Raw genomic sequence first — 26,530 nt, 5'->3', positions numbered from 1 at the left:
TGGGCGCCAGGGAACTGACCACGCATACTTCTAATCTGTCTATATATATAAGGAAGTTGTGTTAGTTACTACGCTTATAACTCAAGAACCGCTGATCTGATTTCAACGATTTAGACAAATTCGGAATTGTCTCTTGGCAGAAAAGGATAAAATCCAAAAAAAAAAAAAAAAAAAATCGCGTAAAAATGTGAAATTTTAAAATTTTCATTTTGACTTTTGAAGTGTACAATAGTAATGTTTTATTTTGCATGATTTTTTTTCCATTTAGACTTACTATTTCGGAATGTACATTTGTAGTGTTTTTTTTTTTTGAATTCTAATATGATTTGTAGTCTTTTTGGGTAGTAGAAAGCGACGAAAATTATGGAGTGGCGGAACTGAATAGATGATGTCAAAATAATTTAACGTGGTGAAACCAAAATTTTCACAATTGATACAACTTCGGAATGGAATCTTGCAAAACAAATTGCGTAAAATATGACAATAAAAATATAAAAGAAAAAATCCTTTTGGCGTGAAATTTTTTCAATTTAAAAACTATATAGAATTGTACATTTTTTATTGTTTTGAATTCTGAATGAATAATATCAAAAATGAAATAGTACGCAATAAGATGTTAAATGGCGATCTTTCATGTCTGAAATTGGCATTTAGCTTTCAACTTCAGGATCTACATCGTGCTTCAGCTGGAAGATGCGAACACATTTAAATAAGCAAAAATAACCGACAAAACGTTGTCGAAATGAGCCCCATTTCAACACGTGGACCTACCTACTTCTATTACATGACAATAATCCGTCCAATGAGAACTCAATATGCAAAATTCATTGGGACTGCAATTAGTGAAATACCGAATATAAAGGGAAAAGGATTTCTATTCATTCAGAAATTCTTCCTAAACTTTCACGATACCTTAAATCACTTTTTCAGTTCATGATATGGGCCATAATCCCCGGGTAAGGATACCACCTGATTTCAAGTATATCTTACATTTTAACCATATTTTCATACTAATTTCGGCAAATGTTGGTAATTTGGGAAGAAACCATCTACGCAAAAACTGATCACGTTTTGTATATCATATGATTTAAGGAACGGGACATTTGTTTAATCTTTGAATTATACTATGATAAAAGATATGGAAATTATGGGGTCTCCAACGCGCAATTTCAATGACAAATAATTCATATTACTTTAAAAACAAGTAAAAAAATTAAGTTCGGCCGGGCAGAATTATTACTATCATCCATCTTACCCTCAGATGGATAATAGTAATAATTTTTTTATATAAAAGTATCTAAATTCAAGCGTGTTTCACTTTAAACTTCATATACCAGTAAGACTGTTTGAATAATGCAGTTAACTTATCAAAAAACCATAAAGTGAATTAGGCCGTTATATGGGGCCATACCAAACCGGGAACATCTGTCGACAATTTTATACTTCAAGGATTGTCATCTATCAAACCTTCTAAAATACCAAATTTGAAACAATTATACGCGTAAATGTGTGGATTATCAACATACCCAATATAGGTACGTATCGTTATATGTGTTAGACAAATCCGAGGAGAAATGTGGCAAAAATCATCAAAATACCGAATTTCTAGAGATACCGTTATATGGGGACTATACCAAAACGTGAACCGATAGATCATTTTCAATACCAACCATCCTATACACAATAAGAATTTTTCGGCTAAATTTTGACGCTATACGTCAAATAATGTGGGCTGTATCGTAATTTAAACAAACAGACATACAGACGGACAAATCGACATAGAGTTTTATGTTGATTATGAATATATATATGCATATTTAACGAACATTTAGTGATGTTACAAATGGAATGAAAAGTTAATATACCCTCCTTTCCAAGGTGGATGATATAATAGCATTAAAGAATAAAATTACGGGCCGGCAACGCGGACCGGGCCAGCTAGTCATAGTATAATTCAAAGACGATTAAACAAATGTCCGGTTCCTTAAATCATATGATGGTTATACAAAACGTGATCAGTTTTTGCATGGATGGTTTCTTCCTTAATTACCAACATTTGCCGAAAATAGTATGAAAATATGGTTAAAATGTAAAATATACTTGAAATCGGGTTGTATCCTTATCCAGGGGTTATGGCCCATATCATGAACTGCAAAAGTGATTTAAGGTATCGTGAAAGTTTAGGAAGAATTTCTGAAAGAATAAAAATCCTTTTCTCTTTATATTCGGTATTTCACTGAATTTTGCATATTGAGTTCTCATTGGACGGATTATTGTCATGTGATAAAAGTAGGTAGGTCCACGTGTTGAAATGAGCCCCATAACGTGTTGTCGGTTATTTTTGTTTGTTTAAATGTGTTCGCATCTTCCAGCTGAAGCACGATGTAGATCCTGGAGTTGAAAGCTAAATGTCAATTTCAGACATGAAAAATCGTAATTTAACATCTTATTGCGTACTATTTCATTTTTGATATTATTCATTCAGAATTCAAAACAATAAAAAATGTACATTTCTATACAGTTTTTAAATTGAAAAAATTTTACGCCAAAAGGATTTTTTCTTTTATATTTTATTGGCATATTTTACGCAATTTTTTTTTGCAAGATTCCATTCCGGAGTTGTATGAATTGTGAAAATCCGTCAAAACGTTCTTGAGTTATAAGCATAGTAACTAATAAACAAATTGAAGTAAACTTCAACTTGTTCGCTGGTTTTTTACAGCCAATATTTAAAGGTCCCTACGAAGTTTGGTCCTTACTATTATTTTGAAATTTGATTCCATTGAAAAAATGTTCTCAGTTTTTCCGTATTTTAGAGTTTTTGCAGTGCAATATGCTCTTTTTTGATTTTTTAGCAATTTTGATTTGACCACGTTAAATTATTTTGACATCATCTATTCAGTTCCGCCACTCCACAATTTTCGTCGCTTTCTACTACCCAAAAAGACTACACATCATATTAGAATTTAAAAAAAAAACACTACAAATGTACATTCCGAAATAGTTATTCAAAATGAAAATTTTAAAATTTCGCATTTTTACGCGATTTTTTTTTTTGGATTTAATGGATTTAAAAATCAAACCAAACCAATCTCGTGGTAAACAATTCAACAATAGTTCATTAACAAATGAATCATGTGAGCTGTTTGATTGCGAAAACCGAGCTTGGATGAATTCGTGTTTGCAACTCGAATCAACAAAAGTGTAGGAAATGGAAACAGTTTTTCTAAAAATTATTTCAGCAAAAAATGACTTTATTTCGTTTATTGTCAACAGTAACTCATTGAAATGATAATTTTAGACTCTACAAAGTATATATATTCTTCATCAGCGTAAAATTCTAAGACGATTTAGCCCTGTCCGTCCGTCCGTTGTAATCACGCTACAGTCAAAACGAATTAAGATAGGAAACTACAATTTTGCACAGATCTGTCTTTTGTCTGCAGGCTGGTCAAGTTCGAAGATGGTCTATATTTGTCCACGATACCATATAGCACCTCATATAACGGTACACCGATATTCGGTATTTTTACGATTTTATCCACATTTTTCAATGGAAATGTCGGAGTTCCGTCTTAGTTCCTTGAAATAGAATTGTCTCTATAGTTCATAAACTCGTATATCGACAATTTTTAATGGATATTTTTTTTTTTTGAAAATTTTCTTAATTCGCCCCAAATGGTGGAGGGTAGTCAAAGTTCGGCCCGGCGGAATTCACTGCTTTTTTATACCCTCCACCATAGGATGGACGGTATATTAAGTTTGTCATTCCGTTTGTAACACCTCGAAATATACATTTTAGACCCCACAAAGTATATATATTTTTGATAAGCATGAAATTCTATGTCGACTTAGCAATGTCCGTCCATCTATCCGTCTGTCCGTCTGTGGAATCACTCTAGCTTCCCAACGAAATGAATTAGGTTAATAAAATTTTACTCAAATGTGTATTATGTCTACAGGACTTTTGGTATTGAAAATGGACCATGTAGATTCACGTCTACGTATAGCCCCCATATGACGGTATCTCCCGATATTCGGTATTTTGATGAGTTTAGCGACATTATTTACCGGAATTATTTCAAATTTGATATTATAAGTTCGTAATGGATACTACAGCCTAAGACAGAAAATGTGCCATATAGGTCTACGTCTTCGTATAGCCCCATATAACGGTACCTCCCGATATTCGGTATTTTGATGATTTTAGCGACATTATTTACCGATACTATTTCAAATTTCGCATTTGAAGTTCGTAATGGATACTACAGCCTATGACAGAATTGTCTGTGCAGGTCCACTTCTTCGTATAACCCCCATATAACTGTATGTCCCGATATTCGGTATTTTGATGATTTTAGCGACATTATTCACCGGGATTATTTCAAATTTGATATTTGAAGTTCCTAAGGGATAGTACAGCCTAAGACAGAAAATTGAATGTGCAGATCTACGTCCCTGTATAGCCCCCATATAACGGTACCTCGCGACATTCGGTATTTTGATGAATTTAGCGACATTATTCACCAGAATTGTTTCAAATTTGGCGTTTGAAATTCGTAATAGATACTACAGCCTATGACAGAAAATTGTCTCTGCCGGTTCAAGTCTTCGTATAGCCCCAATATAACGGTACCTTCCTATATTCGAAATTCTGATGATTTTAGCTACCTTATTCGCCAATTTTTTATTTAAGTTTCGCATTTGAATATTGTAATGGTTTATGACAAAATTTGCCTATGCAGGTCCACGTCTTTGTATAGACCCTAATATACGGCCAAATTTGTACCAAATGGTGGAGGGTATTCAAAGTTCGGCCCGGCCGAACTTATAGCTTTTTTACTTGTTTTTTGGTTAGTATTTGGCTCATCGGTCGTTTGCTTTATTTTCTCATTGAAAGTGAAATTACGTGTGTATTACATGAATTGTGAATAATAATTTTGTGAAAAAATGTATAAACAATATCCGTTCTATACCGATCATTCATTGAATGACACATCTAATTAATTGATTTAAAATAAATACACAAATTGTATTTGTGTAGACTTTTTAAACATGATTTTTATTATTGACCAAAAGTAAAAAAAATTTAGAATACAGCAATTACAATATATTAAAACAGGAAAATACATAACGCTCAGGTGTTCTAAATTTTTCAAAATAAAATAATTTGGGAACATCTCTTATAAGAAGTACTCTCAAAACTCCCACGATGATAGCCATTTAAGTGCATGCATAGAAGAATTGGAATTTGATGCTGGTGGACCCTTCATTCCGTATGAGAGTGGAGAAAACAATTTAAAACTGTAGGCGGTCATAAGAAGCACGTTGCAAAGTAAACTCCAGCGAATAGTTGGCCTTAACCCCTTCACAACGTAATGAAATACTACACCTGAAACAAAACAAACAAATTATAATAAACAACATTGGTAGTGTGTAAACATTTGTAATATAGACTAATATAAAGTGTTTTGTGGTTAGTGAAATTTTGCAAATTAACTTGGAAATTTTGCGTATTCTTCAAATTTGTTTTTTTTTGTTCTTATTTTTGTACTGTGCGCCTCAGGAAAATATCCATATTCCGACACCGCTGCGTTGAAGAAGACCAAAATAAAAAAGGCACGTGAATCGGCGATTTGCCCATCACTTGAACCTTTGCGGTTAGGGAAACTAAATAATTTTCACACGAAGCTACACCTTACCGAAAAAATGGAAGAACAGAACTTTTCTATATATGAGATCTACAATGTTGGAAATGCACTACAGATTATTTATACATTTTTTATGAACATACTTTATAAATAATCTTGGATAGTATTCATGGTAAAAAACAATTGGAATGGATCGTTAAATTATAAAAATTAGATATAATTTTTGTTTTCTCTTAAATCATATAATTTTTTGACAGCGACGCCAGTGGATGCTCGTATACACGACGGATTTAAATCAATTCCTTAAATGCTGGAATATACGAAAACGTGGATCGACATGGCCCATTTACGAACTTAACCTTCTTACCGGCAAAAGACAATGTGCCATGTGTGGAAAATTTTAGCCTTCTATCTAAATTCGTTCCAAAGATAGCGTAATTAAAACAGAAAGAATACATCTTCGCTTACAGCACAACATCGGGTTTAATTTAACTTTTCTTATACCTCTACCATTCTATGGAGGATATATTTAATTTGACATTCCTCACTCATGTTAGACCATACAAAGTATATATATATTCTGGATCAGAGTAAAATTGTAAGTCGATTTAACGATGCCCGTCTTTCAGTTGTAATAACGCAATCCTTCGAACGAATTGAGACAGAAGTCTAAAATTGTGCATACCTGTGTATTTTTCCAGTAGGCAGGTTAAGTACGTAAATGGGTCATGTCGATCTAAGAAAGTGTACGCTCGATCCAGCCTTCAATGACAGGTAGCGCCTCAGACTCCTAATTTGACCGCAGCAGCAACAATACTACTGTTTTGCAATTCCAAAGAAAGGACGAGGAGCACAAGATTATAGAAGAAGTGAGCGACAGCTTGGCGAAGCTCACAACAAAAACAAAAAACCGCTTGGGCTCTACAGCAAAGATCAGGAGGCAGCAGGCGAGCAAAGGCTGCAACAAGAATCCTTTAAACGAGTGTGACAAAATTAGCCCCAACATTGAAAAGGTGAGCCCAAGAGTGAAATCGACTGCCAAGCCTTGGATTTCTGAGATGAATTCGCGAACCCGGAAGAAAAGAAAGTGGACCGAGGAAACGGGTAAGAAGCCGCCATCTTAAGACAAAACAGCCAAAAAACAATGTAGGGACGAAATGCACTAAGCATTGATCGATAACAATAAGGGCTCAGATAATTTACCTAAAGACCACCAGAAAACCGTCAACAATAAAATTTTGGACGAGCACAGCGGCATAAAGAACCATAAAGTTTTCTTTAAACTTGCCGTATATGCAAACATTGCCGCCCAAAAGAAGATTAACAGAAAGATAAAACTCCCTTGGGAAAACGGCAGCCTCAAGCTGGTGAGGAAGAGCGACGAATACAAGTCTTTGGCAGACAAAAAAAAGAGAATTGAAGATATAGGAAGTCTTTCACAAAGAGGAGAAACAAGACAACACTCATCTTCTGGTTTGAGTTGATGATCTCTATAGCCAGTCTGACAAAGACTAAGGACATTGCCTTCTATGTCTCTAACGCGGTTAGATCAAAGAAGAATAAGGTGAGAATCGGCGTTGACGATAGAACCAAATGTGACAGCGATGAGAGCAAAGAGGATCAACGCTAAATAGGAAGTCATCACAAGAAGCCCGTCAGCTGGAGGAATGCTCAAAGTTGTCAATGGATTAACGGAGACCTTAGTAAAGCCATTCAAAGAAAGTTGTCCCCTTTGAGAGAGGAAATCTGCCAACGGAAAACCCTGGATGACAGGGAATATTCGAAGCAAAGGAAAGAAGGTCCGAATGCATTACAATAGAGCTCGACGTAAAAAACTAGCAGTATTTTGGGATAGCACTATAATAAACTATAGGAATACAACAAAATGGTAAAAATAACAAAACGAAATGTGACGACGTGTTTTCTCACTTCGAAGCTGAGGGAGCCAGTGTCGTTACAAATAATTTATATCCCTCTTTACTTATAAGAGAACAAACTCCACAAATTTAAGAGCTGAGGGATTGTTAAAAAATTATCTTAAAAGTAAAGGGAACGGTATACAACCCTCTTTACTCACAAGAGAACACACACAATTTTCACAAATACAAGAGCTGAGGTAACGTTAGAAACCTCTCAACTCAAATGACGTACAACAATACTCTTAGAAGTAAAGGGGACGTTGAAAACCCACACACTTCACTACTGTTAAAGTTAAGGGAACGCTACAAACCCTACGCAACTCTAAATACAAAAAACTACAATCGTTGCAGACAAGGGAACGTTATAAACCCAACTCAAATTCAACGAAACACTAGCTACTGCTACTAGTGCCAAGGGATCGTTATAAACCCCCTCTTGGCTTATCAGCCTTCAATAGAAGACTCACCACGAACAATTCATTTCATTTTTAGCCTATGGCCATTTTATTAATTCAAGTCTTAATACTAACATAGGTTAAATGGCCTAAACCCAACCATACTATAAATAAACATGCATTTGTACAACGCCTACTTTACGTTAACAAAAAGTGTCACAACAAGTTTGTGATCACAACAAGCTACATTATGCCTTATGGCTAGAACTTAAATTATACCCCGAAAAATAGAATAATATAAAAAAGGGCAATGCAAATCTTTCGAACTAGATAGGAAAAATTAAAACTAAATATTTACAATACACTTAAAACTACTTAATCTAACTTGAGTGAGTTGGGCGGTGTTGTACACCAGTCTACTTCAGTCCGAGGATAAAAATCTTCTATGGTAGAATATAAGACCTTCATCCCATTGGAGTAAGCCCAGCTCGTTCAGCCTGTAAAGGGCGGCTGGCGGCAAATGCTTCCGAGCTCGTAGCTGGTCCGCATCTTCTAAGCACCTAAACGTTCCCTCAACGATGCTATTGTCTATGAACTGGCATTTGTCGAAGAATGCCAGTCCAGTCTTAGTCATAAAGACATCTATTCTATCTATCTGCGCCCTATCGTAGATAGACCTGCAAGAACGGCTCCTATAGGACCCATCTGGCAATCGGAGGGGCCGGAGGCCCAGACAAGAGGAAAGTATTTTTCTTTCCCACAACCTTAGCCTTTCCATCTGATGTGACGAAATGTCAAACCAGACGGGGAAGGCATAGGCGACGATAGGTCTGATCACCTGTCGGTAGATCAAAAGCCTAACATCGTGGGAAAGGCCACCCCTCATCCTCAAGATTCGACTATATCCGAAATATAGACCCTTAGCGCTAGTCAGGACGTAGTCTATATGCCGAATATGGTCGAACCTCTCCTGAAATATAACACCTAAGTATTTCAACTCAGCTGAAACTGAAACCTGCTCAGAACCTATTCTAAGAACCGGCTGAAACCTTCTAAAATTAGGATATACTATTCCTGGCCGACCAAGGAAGGCTGTAGCACAACATTTCCCTACATTCAACTTTAGACGCCATGTAACGAAGTACCGATGGAGGGCATCGAGGTACTCGTTAACCGACCTAGCAAGCGGACCGGAAAAGGCTAAAAGGACATCATCGGCATAGGTCAGGAGAAGACCACCAGGAGGAGGAGCCGGGATGTCACAAGAAAAGATGTTGTATAACATCGGACCAAGGAGGGAACCTTGAGGAACCCCTGCTAACACAGGGCGGCGACTAGAGAGTCGCTCACCCACCTTAATCCTGAAGAATCGATCCCTAAGAAAACTAGCGACCATTCTACAGGATTGTCTGTCAAAGCCGAACGATTGGATTTTATATAAAATCCCATCGTGCCAGACAGAGTCGAAAGCCCTGGCGATATCTAGGGAAACGGCTATAGTTCCGTACTTCCTATCGAAACCTTTCCCAACGAAGCTACTGAAAGCCGTTAAGGCATGGGTCGTGGAGAGAGAAGACCTAAAGCCAAACTGACAAGCTCGTAGAATTCTCCTATCTTCTACGATTCTTCTAATCCTTGCCAGAATAAAGGATTCGAGTAACTTTCCAAACGGCGATAGGAGGGAAATAGGCCTGTAGTTACCACACTGAGAGGGATCAGTATGGGAACCATCTTGGCCTCCTTCCAAGCCGTAGGAAAGTACCCTAAATTCAGACAATGATTAAAGAGAATTGTCAAAAAGGACAGAATTACATTTCCTGCCCTTTTCAAAGCTACATCGGGAATTTGGTCCATACCGCAGGATTTACGGGCTGGTCGGCGTGAAAGCGCAAAACCAACCTTCCTGGGATATATTTGGGCACTGAAGCATCTATGGCATCTATATCCGAAATGGATACGTTGCGATCGGCTGGCAGAGTTACCTCCTCCAAGCCGCTGCGCAAGTGCTGCCTATATCGACGGATATTCATCCGGTCGAAATTGTGAAACGACCTAACTTCTCCATTTTGTAAGGAGCCTGAATCTATCTCTATGAGAATCGCCCTATGGTCGGACTCAAAGTAGAGGGTCGTTGACGTCGCCCTCCACGCTGCCAGTGCTACTCCTGGCGTATGCAGGAATAAGTCGATATACGACCCTGCCGTTCCATTGGGCCTATCAGATGGAATGGCTGCTAAATCCGGACAATCGAGAAGGAAGGTGTTAACGCCAAGGTTAACCACGCTGGTCACCCTATTCTCTAGTTTCAATTTTTCTTTCATTTGTCTAAATTTGCATCTCTCTCTTGGTACTAAATGCTAATGCACTAAATGCAAATATTTTCCTTTTACACTGGTTGTTCCTTTTTTCTTTTTTGTAAATAAACTTACTTTTATTCTAACCAGCAAACACAACTGTCATTGGTAAGATTCGTTTCCAAATTCTTCACCGAATTTCGTTCAATAAAATTCCATTGTTTGGCAAACTTCTTTTCTAAAACACCTTGTTTTTTTTCTTTCTTTGGTTTTTTTCATACAACCCCGAGGAGAAATTATTCCTGCATTAAAGAATATTATTTCCTCGTTTCGGCAACAACTAACCATCCCAGCTTTTCCAGAAAATCCATTTAGGCGTGTTCATTTTGGTCCATCGTACCGGATAATTGGATAGCTGTTGCAAATTCCACAAATTAAATTTCTTCGCTTCATCAATTTCATCAAAAAAGGTAAGTTTGTGCTTTCCATTTCTATAATATAACCATAGTGCATTCTTCTGTGTGGTGTTAAAGTGCGTTTTGCCGACGGCAATTTGTTTTTCATTTTTTCAAACGCACAGTGTTTCATAAGTGCATTGTAAATTTCAGTAATTTTATTATTCAATAACACCACATTTCCGTAATTTTATTCATTTAAAAATTTGGTGGAATATTCAATTAACATATTTTCAAATTATTATTTTCATTATTTATCTGAAATTATATTATATTCCTATTCATATTTATTTCAAAGTGCTAAAAAAAAAAACTTCAATTTATAATTTTTGCTATTCGCGACAGTGTGCTCCAAATTATTCTTTTCCTTTCTTTATTTTCTACCGTGAGAATTGGTACTAATTCTTTTTATACGTGTTTGTTGGTGTGTTATTTTCTTCTTTACGATCATTACATCTCCTTAACACAGTAGTTGCTGTTGTTAGAGATCTGCCTACATTCGTCTCTTTAGAACAATAACTACTCGTTCAACTATAACACACCGTCATACGTATATTTCTTCTATTTTTTCTTGTTGAGCTGTTCGTCTGTTCGGTCATCCAACGACCAGCGTTCATTACCGCACTGCTTGTTCTCACTCAACACACATTCATACCTACATTATTTTTCCTGTTGTTTGGTGGCCGCTGTTGGTTTGTTCGTACGTTCAGCCAACCACCGGAGTTCTCTTACGTGTGTTTTCACTCAAAAGTAGTAAAGCTATTCTCTTTAAGTGTGCGTGCACCCTACCGTCGTTCCTTTCATATGGTCGCACTGTAACTTGTTTGCGACATTCATATATAAATATATTATTCGAATATATATAAAGGTAGTTGGTGCTGTACCTTCTTCTTGCCCATTTTTAGTTCACATTACGGCCGCTAGGGGGCGCTGTCCATATAAGGAAATTCGGAGAAAAACTTGATTTTTTCGAGACTTATCCAAATATTTCTGGTTTTTCTTGGACATTTGCATCTTCTGATTCTTTTCTTCGCTGGTGCTTATTGGTAGTACGTTTTTCCACCACTAGAGGGCGCTCTGCAAATTCTAAATCACCTAAAAAACTTTAATTCTTTCAACTATTTATTATTATTTCCTGGGTGATCTTTGATTTTTTTGACATTTGCTCACTGCGGATTTATTTCTGACTGTGCAAATATATAGTGTGTTCGTTCGCCGCCAGGGGGCGTTTTATATATACGAAAATACCTCAAAAATCATAATATTTTGAATATTATTCCAATTTATTCCGGTTTTTCGTGGAAATTCACCTACTGCTTTTAGTTCTTTCCATTGTTTTATCCATTGTCCACTCATTTACCGCTAGGTGGCGCTGTACAAAGGAGAAAATACAAAGAAAAACGTATTTTTCAACCATTTTTTTAGATATTCGTGAACAAATTTGCTTGGGAAGTTACCCTATTTCCTCCCGTTCTCGCTGTTCTTCGCTTATTCTTTGCTAGTTTCTTGTTCTAAATCAATTTTCATTAATTTTTACTGAGCGATAATGTCCTTGGAAGCCTTCATTCGTCAAGCTGATCGTCTGGTCACCTTCAATGCCGAGGTTGTTGGTGGTAATGTTCCCTTGACGTCTGCCCAATTCATAAAGATACATATTTCGGAAGTTAAATCCTTATGGGCAGGCATCAAATCAGCGTATGACCAATTTATGTCCGATCGAGCTAGCGAAGAACAGAACGAGGAGGATGATGAACACGAAGAAGATGCAGATGCCGCTTCGGAGCTCGAGACGTTCCAAGCCAAATACAATAGTGCCTATGTCACTTATTGCGAGTGCTTGGCTCGCCTCACGCAGTTGTCTGAGGATCTCCAAAGGCAAACAGTTCCTAAACAGCCTTCTGTTTCACCTCCGGACCCTTCGATCCAGAGTCCTAATTCTACAATCCATCATGATCACGGTTCAAATTATTCGTTCAACCTGCCCCCATGCGATACCGAAATTTTCAACGGGGATTATATGTCATGGCCGACTTTCCGAGATATGTTCACAGCCGTGTACATAAGAAATTCTAGGCTCAGTCCAGTCGAGCGATTGTTTCATTTGACCCAGAAGACTAAAGGCGAAGCTAGAGATATTGTCCAACGTGCACCTTTGACAAATCAAGGTTTTCAACTTGCTTGGAAAGGTTTGTGCGATCGTTTCGAAAATAAGCGAATTCTTGTTAATGGCCAATTAAAAGTTCTATTCAATCTTCCTGATATTAAGTCCGAGTCAGCGAGTGCAATTAAGTCATTGCAGCGCGACATAAATTCATGTATTGCTGCGTTATCTCTGTACGATATCGACGTTAGAAGTTGGGATCCAATATTTGTTTTCCTTTGTTCGGATCGTCTTCCTGACTCAACTCTGACGCTTTGGGAACAAGGTTTGGCTGACAAGACTGCTATTCCAAAGTGGGCTGACCTTGATTCTTTCCTTACGAATCGATATCGTACACTTGAATCCGTCTCCGAGATGCGCAATTTTCCGAAGTCTGATGATCGAAAAACTAAATCCAATGCACATTCAAAGAATTCGAAGTTCAGCTCATTCCAGACCAATATTACGGCTCCAAAATGTCCTTTGTGCACAAATTCCGCTCATATTATTCGAAAATGTCCTAGATTCATTGATATGGATGTCAAACAACGAGTGGCTGAGATCAAAAAACAAGGCCTGTGCCTGAATTGTTTCTCAAAAACTCACCACGTAAAAAATTGTACGAGCAAAAATAATTGTTTTGAGTGTCAGAGGCGGTACAACACTATGCTTCATGAGCGTTCGTCAAGTAGTCATCCATCCAATCCACCTACGAGCTCTACCACCTTAAGTCCAAACTCCACTCCATTTTCTCCAAATTCTGTACAGTCCACTACTTCTGGGGGTGGAGTAATTCAGACGTGTTTCACTTCCAGCTCTCGGGGTGTTTTGTTGGGGACTGAGTAGGTGAATGTGATTCACTTAGGAGTAACGTATCACGCTCGTGTACTCCTAGATTCGGGTTCTCAAGGAACATTCATATCTGAACGTTTCTTCAATAAAGTCAAACTTCCATATCAGCGTACAAACGTTCAGATTTCTGGTCTCAATAATTCGACCGCTGCCTCCGTTCGAAAAGTATGTTCCGTTGTGCTGTCCTCTCGATTTGATGATTCCGTTGAGCTTTCCGTGCAAGCATTCGTGGTTACACATTTGTCGGGAAATCTTCCTTCCCACACATTACCATCATCTTTGTTCTCTCGACTTCCTTCAATTCATCTGGCTGACCCGCACTTCTTCAAAAGTTCGAACATCGATATTCTTATAGGCGGTGACTTTCTTCCATTCATCATGCGTGCTGGAGTCATGCAAGATATTTGTGACTCCTTGATGGGTCAAGAAACCATCATTGGATGGATTTTAACTGGCCCTGTTCCAGTGTCTTCTTCATCAGACATGTTAATTTCCAATTTCTGTGAAATTTCCTTAGACAGAGAGATATGTCGGTTTTGGGAAGTGGAGAATCTTCCTAAGAAAAAATTTCCTTCAGACTCCGATAAATATTGCGAGGAGCTCTACGTTTTCACTACAAAAAGGAATAAAGATGGTCGGTATGTCGTGTGTCTTCCTTTCAAACAAGGTTTCCCAGAGAAAATGGACCTTGGTCAATCCCGTTCACGAGCTGTAACACAATTCCTTCGCAATGAGAAAATTCAGATTTTAAAAAGGAGTATGATCAGGTACTCAATGAGTACGTTCATTTGAAACACATGGTCCCAGTTCCTGCTCCATGTTTAAATAGTGATTCACGCCATTATTATTTACCGCATCACGCGGTTATTAAGCAGGAGAGCTCAACCACCAAGGTTCGGGTTGTCTTTAATGCTTCCTCTGATACGTCCAATGGTCACAGTCTGAACGATGTGTTGCACGCTGGTCCGGTTTTGCAATCTGACTTGACCACTTTACTTCTCAAATGGCGTCTCTTCCGATATGTATTCAATGCGGACATCGAGAAAATGTACCGCCAGATTCTTGTTCATCCAGATCATACTCCGTTCCAACGTATAATATTCCGCAACCACCCAGGTGAGAACATTCATGATTTCGAGTTGCAAACTGTCACTTTCGGTGTCAATTGTGCTCCGTACTTGGCTATTCGCACTCTGCTCCAACTTGCTGACGATGTTCAAGATTTATATCCGAGTGCAAGCGAGATTATTGTTAATTACATGTACGTCGATGATGTGCTTTTCGGAGCCCATTCTATCTCGACTGCTATTCAAGCCAAAGCCGAACTAAAATCTGCACTAGACTCCGCTGGCTTTTGCCTTCGGAAGTGGACGACCAATTCGAGAGACATTCTTGCAGATCTTCCTAATGATTATTTATTTCATGAAGAGTTTTTAGACTTCGATGATCACAGCACAGCCAAAACCTTGGGGATTCGGTGGGATGCGAGTTCTGATGAATTTTTCTATTCAACAACACCGTTTCCATCTTCATGTTCCTATACAAAAAAAAAGATCCTGTCTCAGATCTCCAAATTATTCGATCCTGCTGGATGGCTTTCACCATGCATTGTTGTGGCGAAAGTTATTATGCAGAAGATATGGTCCGATGGCACTGGTTGGGATGATGTTATAAATCCCTCCACATTGTCCGAATGGAAAATATTCTAGTCAAACTACTCTGTCCTTGATAGAGTTAGAATTCCGAGGTGGCTCGATTTTACTCCTACGGCTGACATTCAGTTCCATGGCTTTTGCGATGCATCCGAAAAGGCAATCAACTTGTTCTTCGAGTGATAAGATCACAATACTGGATACCCAAGGTAAAGAACATGATCAAGGCAGTCATAAAGGAGTGCAAAACGTGTGTTCTTTACAAAAAGCATTGTCAGAAGCAGATCATGGCTGCCCTCCCTCCTGAGCGAACTGTACCGGTCTTGATTTTGCGGGACCGTTTGATGTGAAAAGTTATTGCGGGCGTGGTTGTCGTTTCACGAAAGGTTACGTGTGCGTGTTCGTGTGTTTTGCCACAAAGGCGATCCATTTGGAGCTTACATCCGACCTGTCGACGCCCACGTTCCGAGCAGCCTTCCATCGGTTCGTTTCTAGGAGAGGATGTCCTTCCCACTTATACTCTGACAATGGTACGACCTTTGTAGGGGCGTCCAAAGTTCTTGCTAGAGAATTCATTCAAGTTTCGCGTTCGTCTGTGATCTCTCAATATGCTCTTCACAATCTAAACTGGCATTTTATTCCACCTGGGGCACCTCATATGGGTGGCCTCTGGGAGGCCGGAGTCAAAAGCTTCAAAACCCACTTCCGTAAGTTCGTCGGCTCATCCAAGTATACTTTCGAGGAGTTCTCCACGCTACTCTCGAGGATTGAGGCGTGTTTAAATTCGCGTCCTCTTTCTCCGATTTCAAGCGAGCCTTCCGATTTCGCAGCTCTGACTCCTGGCCATTTCCTGATTGGTTCTCCGATTCTCGTTCCTGTCGATCCACATATTGATGACAGTCCTCTCTCCCTGCTGAATAGATGGCAACGTCTTAAAGCTGTCCATCAAAGTTTCTGTTCTCGCTGGAAAACTGAATATCTTCGAGAACTCCAAAAGCGTACGAAGTGGCAAACTTCAGAAAAGGATATTGAGGAGAACACATTGGTCGCTATTCATGACGAAAATCTTCCGCCGACTTCGTGGCGGTTGGGTAGAGTCATTAAGACTTATCTTGGTTCCGATCGGCATGTTCGAGTCGCAGACGTCGTAACTCAGAAAGGCATCATAACTCGCCCGATAACCAAGCTCGTAGTTCTTCCTTCTGATAACTAAGTTCGAAATTTCTTCCATTTACCTTTCTCTTCCTTTCCTTCTATCTATATTTATGTTACGTCAAGAACCATGCCTAAATCGAACAGCTCCAGTCGCATCAGTCATTCCCGTGCCAACCAAGCTCCTCACAGAAAGGGACGTTTCCTCTGCCGTCTGTGCCAGCGTCCGCATCCATTACGATTGTGCAGGAAGTTTTTAGATATGACCATGGCGGATCGGCTGAATGCTGTACGGCGGCATAAATACTGTGTGAACTGCCTGACACTCACATGGTACATGCTTTAGCGATCGCGGCTGCCATCATTGCCACAAATTCCACCACACATTGCTGCATGTGAACCCCAAGCTCCGTGACCAGCTTCTGCCAGGAAATTCGTCGTCTCGGTCCAAATCTCGCTCGGTGTCACCACATCCATCTACATCAACGAGATCTAATTATCGCGCTGTTGAACCTACTAGGCCCGCCGTTTCGTCCCAAGGATCCCTAACATCATTGATCCACAAGAACAATATAATATTATTGCCCACAGTTCTGGTTCGGATCGACGCGAAAGTGATGGCTCGATGCTTGCTGGATTCGGGTTCGTTGGTGAGCCGCATAGCCCGGGGTTTCGCTGACAAGCACAAGATAGCGCGGCTTACTTTGAGGGAGGAGACCATTTGCGCGCTTACACTCTACTCTAGGCATGATTCGTCCGTGAAGATTGAGGGCACTTTTCGTGTGGATAATCGGATCGCGATGAAGACTCCACTCGAATCACTTCCGGAAGACTACCACAAGCACTTCCCGCATTTGCTGTTCGCCGATCCAGACTTCCACAAATCTGCCGGCATCGATATTGTCATCGGAGTGGATCTTTATCCGAGAGTAATGTCAGAAGGGGTGTATTCACGCAGCGCCTTGCCCACTGCTCAGAGTACCATTTTCGGGTGGGCAATTTATGGCTCCTGTTCGAACTGAACGATTCATTGTATTTATTAATATTTTCTTCGAAATGAATTCCACCAATAAATGAAGTTTCTCACATGCACTATTGTTTTTCCTCCTTCCGAAAAAGCGCAAACTTTCCTTTTCAGCATATTTAGTATCCAGTGGTTACAGACCTAGCGAATCTATGTGGCTGAGCTGTTCACTCTGAAGGAAGACTGCATCCTGGTACCAGCCCGTTCACCATTATATATATCTAATCTTTCAATATATCAATTTTTTTTTGTAAACAAGAGAGAGTGCTAGTTTTTGGTCTAATTTCTTTAGTTGCAGTTACTGCAAGGGTGCCGGTAATGTTAACGCCAAGGTTAACCACGCTGGTCACCCTATTCTCTAGTTTCAATTTTTCTTTCATTTGTCTAAATTTGCATCTCTCTCTTGGTACTAAATGCTAATGTACTAAATGCAAATGTTTTCCTTTTACACTGGTTGTTCCTTTTTTCTTTTTTGTAAATAAACTTACTTTTATTCTAACCAGCAAACACAACTGTCATTGGTAAGATTCGTTTCCAAATTCTCCACCGAATTTGGTTCAATAAAATTCCATTGTTTGGCAAACTTCTTTTCTAAAACACCTTGTTTTTTCTTTCTTTGGTTTTTTTCATACAACTCCGAGGAGAAATTATTCCTGCATTAAAGAATATTATTTCCTCGTTTCGGCAACAACTAACCATCCCAGCTTTCCAGAAAATCCATTTAGGCGTGTTCAGAAGGCAGAGATTGCTCTTCCCCTGGTGTCGACCTCTGCACCACCCCATAAGGGATGTTTCGCGTTCAGGTCTCCACCAACTACCAGGTCGCCACTGTCGCGTAAAGCGAGTATGGGGTCCAGATCCAAAATTTGGAAGGGACCAACAGGGCGCTGATAAACAGACGCGAAGGCAATAGAGGACCCATCATCTCTCCAAACCCTAGCGACACAAGATTCTATATCCCTTGAGGAGATGGGGATTTTTTTCTGAACGAAACCTATCTTTTACTAAGACTGCAGTGCCCCCTCTTGGGCCTGTCAGTCTATCCTGCCTATAGGTTTTAAATCCTTGGCAGTAAAACTTTTGGCTGGGAGAGAGCCAAGTTTCTGCCAGCAGAATAATGTCCGGCTGATGCTCTAGGACACAATTCCGCAGGAAGTGCCTCCTAGTTTTAGAAACTATGGGGCCGACGTTTAGAAAAACGCACTTCAACATCCCTAATCTAAGGCTATGTGGACCATAAGGGCCCACCAAGCTTCCGCGTCGCCCCTTTCTTCGCGGTTACGCCTAAAGCTAGGACCAAACGACCTAACCTTAGACAATGTTGATAGATCTCCAAACTCCTTTGGCATGTTGCTCATCAGTCCTCCAATGTCTTGGGTGGGTCCAGATGGGCGAGCAGCAGGAGCTTTGGGGTGGTAGCTGTCCGTGGGGGTAACTGGGGCTGCGCAGTTTTTCCTCTAGCAACGGCAGCATAATCTAGCTTCTTCTTCTCCGAGGAGATGCGGCCAGACCTGGCGTTTTGCTTCGCCTCGGCTTCCTTCCTCCTTTGGATCCGGGTCGCCAGTATTTCCTTCCGTTTAGGGCAGAAAGGTGAGCCCGCAGAGTGGCTTTCCACTTTGCAGTTGACGCAGTTAGGGATTGCGTCCGTCTCCTTGCCCTCTTCAAACGTGGGGCACAGATGGGTGGGGTGTCCTTCGCTGCACTTCTCGCAGTTTGGCGGCATCCCACAGTTTGCGGCGATGTGTCCATGACGCTGGCATTTATAGCACCGCGTTGACTTCATCGCCCTATCCTTTCGGATCAATTCACTAAGGCTGAACAACCTGTTGACCTTATACAGCTTGTGTATGTCAGCCTTCCTATCAACCCTAACGAGCCATGTATCTGGCGCCATGTTGACTAGGCTCTGCACGAAGACTGGGAAGTCTAGCGTGCAGAGTTCTTCCTTAATTTCATCGGCGGTAAAATCGCCGGAAAGCCTATCTACCACAACGGTATACGGCAACCTGTTCTTAGGGGTATGCAAATGAAATTTGTACGCTCTCTGAACTAATAAGGCCCTAACCTTATCGTAAGTACTAAGGCTACTTAGTCTAAGGGAAATGACTCCCTTCCTGACCATCTTGATGGTGAAGTCGCGAGGGTTGAGCGACGATGCTAGGACAGTCCTAATTTCCTTGACTCCAAACTCATAGATGGTGATGGGGGAAGCTGCCTTCCTCGATTGGCCGTCCTTCGTGGGAGCGGCCGATGCTGCTGGCGAGCCATTTGCCAGCACGGGTTTGGGGGAAGCAGCCTTGGCTGATGCTGCAGAAGCCTTGGACCCAGGCTTCGTCACGGCCTTCGGTGAAGGACCGTCCGTCCTTTTCGAGGATGTTGCAGGCCGAGCAGCATCCTTCATCGGAGCGGCCTTCAGTGCTACCTTGCAGGCAGCGGACGTTGAAGAACCGTCCATCCTCTTACAGCCAGGGCCGTCCGCCCTACTGTTGTTGGGACCGTCCGTCCCATTGATGGTAGGACCGTCCGTCCTAGCTTGAGTGGTTGCTGGCAGTGCAACCCACTCCACCTTCATCATTTCGTCAAGAACTTCTGCTGCCTTGATGGAGTCCTCCATACCACGGCTGTTTACAAGTGCCGACGGCCTAGCGTTGTCTTCAGCTAACGTCCTTAGCTGGGCCCCCAGTTTTTGGATTACTCCCTGGAGGTTGGAGACCACGTTTTCCATCTGGAAAGCGCGATATTCGTACTCCTCAGAGCACCCACACTTCTTACGCTTGCGCTTAATGCGCGGGTCATCGACGGTGCTGCAGCCGTCCCTTTCGCTAGTATCCGTTAGCGAGCCATCCTTCTTCTCCTGGTCCTTCACCCGTTGTCCAGGTAGCTGTTCCATTTATCACTGTTCACTTTCACTTTTATTTACTGTTCACTTGGTTGTTGCTTCGATGACGTTGTGTTGAAGACTGATGACCACGAACAAATATACGGCAACTCCTTTTATACTCTGCCGCGTTTTACGCAGACGCCTGTTCGTTTTTTAATTGTCGATGTGATTTAGTTCGGCTATCTGTCGCTAGGTGTATTCGCACGTGGATTGTTTATAGTGATATTACTAACTACCACTAGGAGACAATTCCGTTAAATTAAATATCTGTATCCAAAAACTAGTGTAATGATATGAAGCGACCGTAGCGGTCATAAGGCTTAAGGCGATGGAAGATTGGATAAATAAAGGCCACGTGACATACATTTCAATAATTTTACAGGCAGATACCGAAAACAAATGTAGTTGCGTCATGTGAAACATTAAAGGTTAATGTACATAAAAGGATTTTTTTACTGGCTTAAGTCTTCGGCTGGCTTCTTCGTGGAGGAACAAAGGTGTTTTGGGTTGACTTAGTTCGATTTCGTCCCTAGACTCCTTTGTTCTTTTCCGAGGAAGCCAGCCGATTTCCTAAGCTAGTTAGAAAAGCGTTTTATGTATTCTCACCTTAACTCCTATCAGGGACTCGTGCAATGACAGATTCCAAAAATGCCCACTGAAACTGTTGTTACAAAGTTAGCTCAGCGCTCTGAGGGAGAGGCGGACTGAGACTTTTTAATACGATCCCTCAGGCGGAGGTCCGGGCGGTTGCAGAGTATATACTGGCATAATGCCAACACGAGATCCCCTACCGTAAACGTCCTAAGAGTTGCCGTCTTCTTTCAATAATATCCCTTCTAGAGCGCACAACAGACCTAAACCAGTTAAGTCCACCAGGACATGTAGAGATTGTTTTTTTTTTTTTTTTTTTTTTTTTTTTGTTCAACCTAACGTAATCTAGCTATAAGGTGAAGCAATAATAAAGTATCAGTTTTAGCATTATTTCATTTGAAAGAAAAAATATACTTTTGGTGAACCCAAAAGTAATTTCATTTTCGGAACATTCAGCAGTTAAAGTTATCTTATTTTCTGTCGGGGAAAGATATTGAGACCACACGAAAGAATTTAATGATATAAAATTGCTATTTATTTTTTAAACATTCCGGGATATTTGATTCTCAAGTGTTAAGAAGATTATGTTATAAAATCCTTCACCTACAATGAAAATACCAGAAAGTTGTTTGTAGCATTTGAAAGATTTTCATGGTAGTCAAAATATATTAAATATATTGAATGGTCACATCGCCGTATATTAAAAAAAAAAAAAAATAAACAATGAAAGGTAGATCGGTCGCATCATGTTGTATTTTCTACTTTTTCAGATATATTGTGCGCCAATATGGGCCCAAAAATATTAGAAGTAGGCCGCGCGCTTTGGTACTATGTTTATTTTATGTAGTTTTTTTACTTACCTGTAAGCATTGAATTGAATATTAAAGCAGGAAAATAATGATGGAAGTACAACACTCGACCCATTATCCAAAAGGGAAAATAATGCATTGCCCATCCAATATATAACCAGATAGCAGCATACATATGTGTCTGCTCGCTGACTTTATCTGCAATTAAAGGCATTTATAAAAATTATCACCATGCCATACCATGAACATGATACCTTCAGGTGCACAAAATTTATATGGAATGTTTTCAATATCCCTATTACAGTTTTTGTGCTTTATTCTGTTCTGTGCAACTTGTAGTTTGCCCTCTAGTCGCCTTCGTTTTATTGCATTTCTTGAAAATATAAACACAAATAAAACCAAAAATAAAAGATTGGTCCACCAGATTATAGGATTGCCCAACAAATAAATGCGATATTCATTTCCTGAAAAATATTGTCCCTAAACATTGGAAATAAATTAGTAGTTACATATTATATGCTATAATCTAAGAATCTAACCTTGTAGTTTATTGGCCACTGCCACGGTCTACTTGTGGATTCTCCTTCCTTCGGTTTAAGACCAGCGTTTCCCTGGAACATTACAGCGTGTGATTCCAAGAATGTAGAAAAAAATCCAGGCGCATACACGCTAAAACTTTCAGGTGGTACTGCAAAAAAATAACAATAGTTAGCATGTTATTTCCAGTAAATAGAATTAATTATTTTTTATCGTACACAAAAATTGAAAATGCATAAAAACATTATTTTCTTATTTTTAAGTTAGAATTACATTTTGTTAAATGATCTACGTCCGCTTAGCACGTACTATAGAGAGATTTTCTTGGACTAAAAGTTGCCTACAATTCCCCTTGGAGCTTACGTTCACAGAGCTCGAACCGTAGGCAGCTAAGTGATTCCCGGGATATTTTTTGCTTGTACGTTAGTGTTGTGTATGCCCTCCAAGCAATGGCATAGCAGCAATGAATAGGTCTAGTTTTGTAAATCAATCTTAATTCGGGTTCAAAATATAAAAAAGATCACCAAATCGTAATTAACATTGGCATAATTGCAATTGGTATAAAATTAAGTGCATTTAACTATTTTTGGCAAACTTATTATCCGAATTTCCAAAAGACCCTTTGGTTCGTCTTTCCAATACAACATCATAGACCTCTACTTCCAAATTTCAGATTTCCAACTACTATTCCCAAATACTAAATTTAATTCCATTTTATACTCTTCGTACTTAGGACTTATTGCCCAAACCACCTTGAAATATACACACTAACAGTGACCGTAATACCAAATTTCAACCACTATCTTTTACCCAATATCAATTTATCATTTAGTACTTTTCGTATACTTGTAGTACACATTTCCACAACCACCTCTTTATTTATACCCTTCCCATTTACCCAAAACCAAATTGTAACAAATTTAGTACAATTCTTACACTTCCAAAACCTAAAATCTTTCGAATTTGTAAATACTCTTTGGTTAAGCTATCGTTCGCAACATCAATGACCCCCATTCCAAGTTTCAGATTCCCAGTTCTATCCATTCCGCAAATACCAAATTTAACACCATTTAGTACTGTTCGTACGTGTTTTAGTGAATATTTCCACAACCAAACCCATATCTCAACCCCAACTCACAAAGAGTGACATCAATATTAACATTTCAAAATTCCCAAATTGTACCAAAGTTAGTATCATTTCGTAAAGTTCTTATTACACTTATATTTCGAAAAATCCAGTTTTTTCGGCCATATACACCATTGATCTACATGCAAAATTTCGAGAATCTAGCTTCAGTCTTTTCGCATGGGCCTTGATGAAACAGTCAGTCAGTCATCACTCAATTATTTTATATGCATAGATTATGAAATAAAAATTAAATAATAAATTCAATAACAGTTTATCAATAAAAATATCCGGATTCAAAATTCCAACGCGTTCCATTTCAAACTACAAATGCCAGTGAATCGATTTGGGGATATACCAAAGCGTGAACCTTCATATGCATTTTCCGCTACAAAATTTTTCTTTCAAGTACCAAATTTAAAACAATTCCTCCGAGAAGTGTGCTTAAAGTCACCAAAATGCTAATTATTAGAACACTTTCAAATATTTGAAAGTGTTACAAAAGGAATAATTTTTTTATATAGTCCCCTTTCGATGGTGGAGAGTGCAAACATTTTATATTACTTTCTGTTTGAAATTTAAATTGAGCAGGAGACAAATATGTAGGAATTTAAACAAATAATTATGACGTAATTAAATAATTGTCAAAATTAAACTCCATGAAATGCTTATTGGCTTCAAAAAGTTCATAAAAAATTAAATTAATTATAAAAAAAAAATTTAACTTTAAACTTTTCTTAGATATATGTGAAGAGTTCGGTTCGGTAGGCACGTTTTCATATAGCCCCCATCTAACGGTACCTCCCGGTATTCGGTATTTTGATGATTTTAGCGACATGATTCACCGGAATTGTTTCAAATTTGGTATTTGAAGTTCGTAATGGATACCACAGCCTATGACAGAAAATTGTCTATGCAAGTCCACGTCTTCGTGTAGCCACCATATAACGGCACCTCTCAAGCATTTGGATGATTTTAGCGTCATTATTCAACTATCTAATGTCGTATTGGCAGATCCTTAATTGTTTAATTTGAGTCCAGTTGATATTGTAATAGGGGCAGACTTGTACCCTAGAATTATTAAAGATCAAAGCTTTCGCTTGCTAAAAATACCATTTTTGGTTGATTTGTAACTGGACCAATTACGTATCGAGAAAATAGCTAATTTGACAATACTTAAAGTATTTTGCGGTTATCTCTTTTCGATAAAAAAATAAATAAAAATAAAGTGGACTCAAATGTACTTGTTTTCTTTTTTATTTGGACCAAATCAGTCACTGCGGATTTCACATACTCCGTTTCCATAAAAAAAATCCGTAACTACGGATTTTTTTATTACATTGAGAAAATAGTCCATAACTTATTTTGAATTGAAAAACACTTCACAGCCCGAAACCATGACTGTGATATCTAGGCAGCTTGGAATAATCAATTCGTTTATCGTTTACTTTCGAAACTGCTCACATCCTGCACGGTACCATCATTATATTTATTCATATCATTATATTTTTCAACTCAATTTATATTTTAACACCACCCCAGTGTGCTGTGTGTGTTCGTGTGTAATTACTTAAGTAAATCTCAATAAAGAAAGCATCATTATATTTTGATTAAGAAACTAAAACTTTTGCGTTTTGTATTTTTTCTTCCTCTTTTTATCTTAAAAGATTCACCCAAACTTCCCAGTCTATAGAGGGTTGTTGAATATATCTACCTATTCTTAAATTAAACAAGTAAAATATAACATTGGCCAAAAATTCTGTTAAAATCTTAAAATATAGCCGTTATATTGGGGTCTATACGAAGACGTGGCCCTGCATTGGCAACTTTTGTCATAAGTCGGAGAATAATATAGCTAAAATCATAAAAATACCGAATATAGGGAGGTACTGATATATGGGGCCTAAACGAGGGTCTGGACCTGCATAGACAATTTTCTGTCGTAGACTGTATTTCCCATTACGAACTCTAAATACAAAATTTGAAACAACTCCGGTGAATAACGTCCTTGAAATTGTCAAAATACGATATTTTGATAAAAATTGGTATTTATAGCTCATAGTGGGTTCTAAACCGGTGGCAGAACATTAAATATTTAGTTCTACGTTTTCCTATAGCGCACATATAACGATTCCCTCGATATTCGGAATTTTGAAAGTTCTCTCAGATACGGCATGCGTACACCTGTTTTAATTGCGATTTGACACCTAACCAAATTGCTAATACATTACTCATTACTCTTGTTTAAGTTTCATTACAAAAGACTTTATTATGTAATTGCGAAACAATCGGATACAATTGACTAATGCTATTGTGAGACTACACGATACAGATCCTCCTTAAAAAGTATTAGCACATTCCGTAACTATATATGTATCTTTCAATGGAATCACTTCGTCTGAGTCAGAATATGCGATTAAGTCTTCATTTCCATTTTTAGAGAATGTTATTTTTTCCCTCCAAATATCTAAAAACTCTTTCAACTGCACTCCAATGATAAATGTAGTAAGCGCATTTGCTGCTTGAGTTGTTGATATGGAATTTCGGACATTTATTTGATTTCTTCATCTGTTTGGGGGACATATCTTTCTAATAAATCGTATCTTCGTACCCATTGGCTTTAAACATGATTACAATATTCCATATTAAATGTCTTCAACATTTAATTGGAGATTATCAGATTCAAAAAAATACCGGAGCAAAGTTTTGCTTCTCTCAAGAAATATATTTTAAAGGGCGAGAAAAGTCATCTTGCGTTCTTTTCATGGTATCGTCTTTGGACCTAAACAATCCCAATCATCATTTATCAATTGTTCAATATATAAGTTGTGTTTGGTCGCTAGATCCATAAGAAATCTTTTCGGAGTAATTTTTGGCGTATGTCCTATAATATACGCACAACGTTATGTCACGGCTCCTTTTTAAGGGGACATCAGTTTCGTAACATGAATCCTCTTCACTTTTCAAAGCAAACAAGCTATATATTCTTTGCAAGAACAGATTATTCCATCGCCTTTTTCCATTAAACAAGTTTTCGTTTTTGCAATTTGGA

The 26,530-nt window shown here is 38.8% G+C and overlaps 1 protein-coding gene across 1 annotated transcript in view; it reads right to left on the bottom strand.

The window, feature by feature from the left end:
* Positions 1-5,022: 5,022 nt before the first annotated feature.
* LOC101891724 (protein O-mannosyl-transferase 2) overlaps positions 5,023-26,530 on the bottom strand; it is a 139,588-nt gene continuing 118,080 nt past the window's right edge. Inside the window, exons 10-13 of the mRNA XM_059126888.1 lie at positions 22,355-22,503; positions 22,070-22,295; positions 21,867-22,013; positions 5,023-5,392 (exon numbers count right to left, since the gene is read on the bottom strand). Coding sequence (XP_058982871.1) covers positions 5,199-5,392; positions 21,867-22,013; positions 22,070-22,295; positions 22,355-22,503 — 716 coding nt within the window. The 3' untranslated portion in view covers positions 5,023-5,198. The remainder of the gene's footprint in view (positions 5,393-21,866; positions 22,014-22,069; positions 22,296-22,354; positions 22,504-26,530) is intronic.

Source organism: Musca domestica, unplaced genomic scaffold, assembly GCF_030504385.1.
Source record: "Musca domestica strain aabys unplaced genomic scaffold, Musca_domestica.polishedcontigs.V.1.1 4, whole genome shotgun sequence".
NCBI lineage: Eukaryota > Metazoa > Arthropoda > Insecta > Diptera > Muscidae > Musca > Musca domestica.
This window is presented reverse-complemented; position numbering and strand designations above follow the sequence as displayed.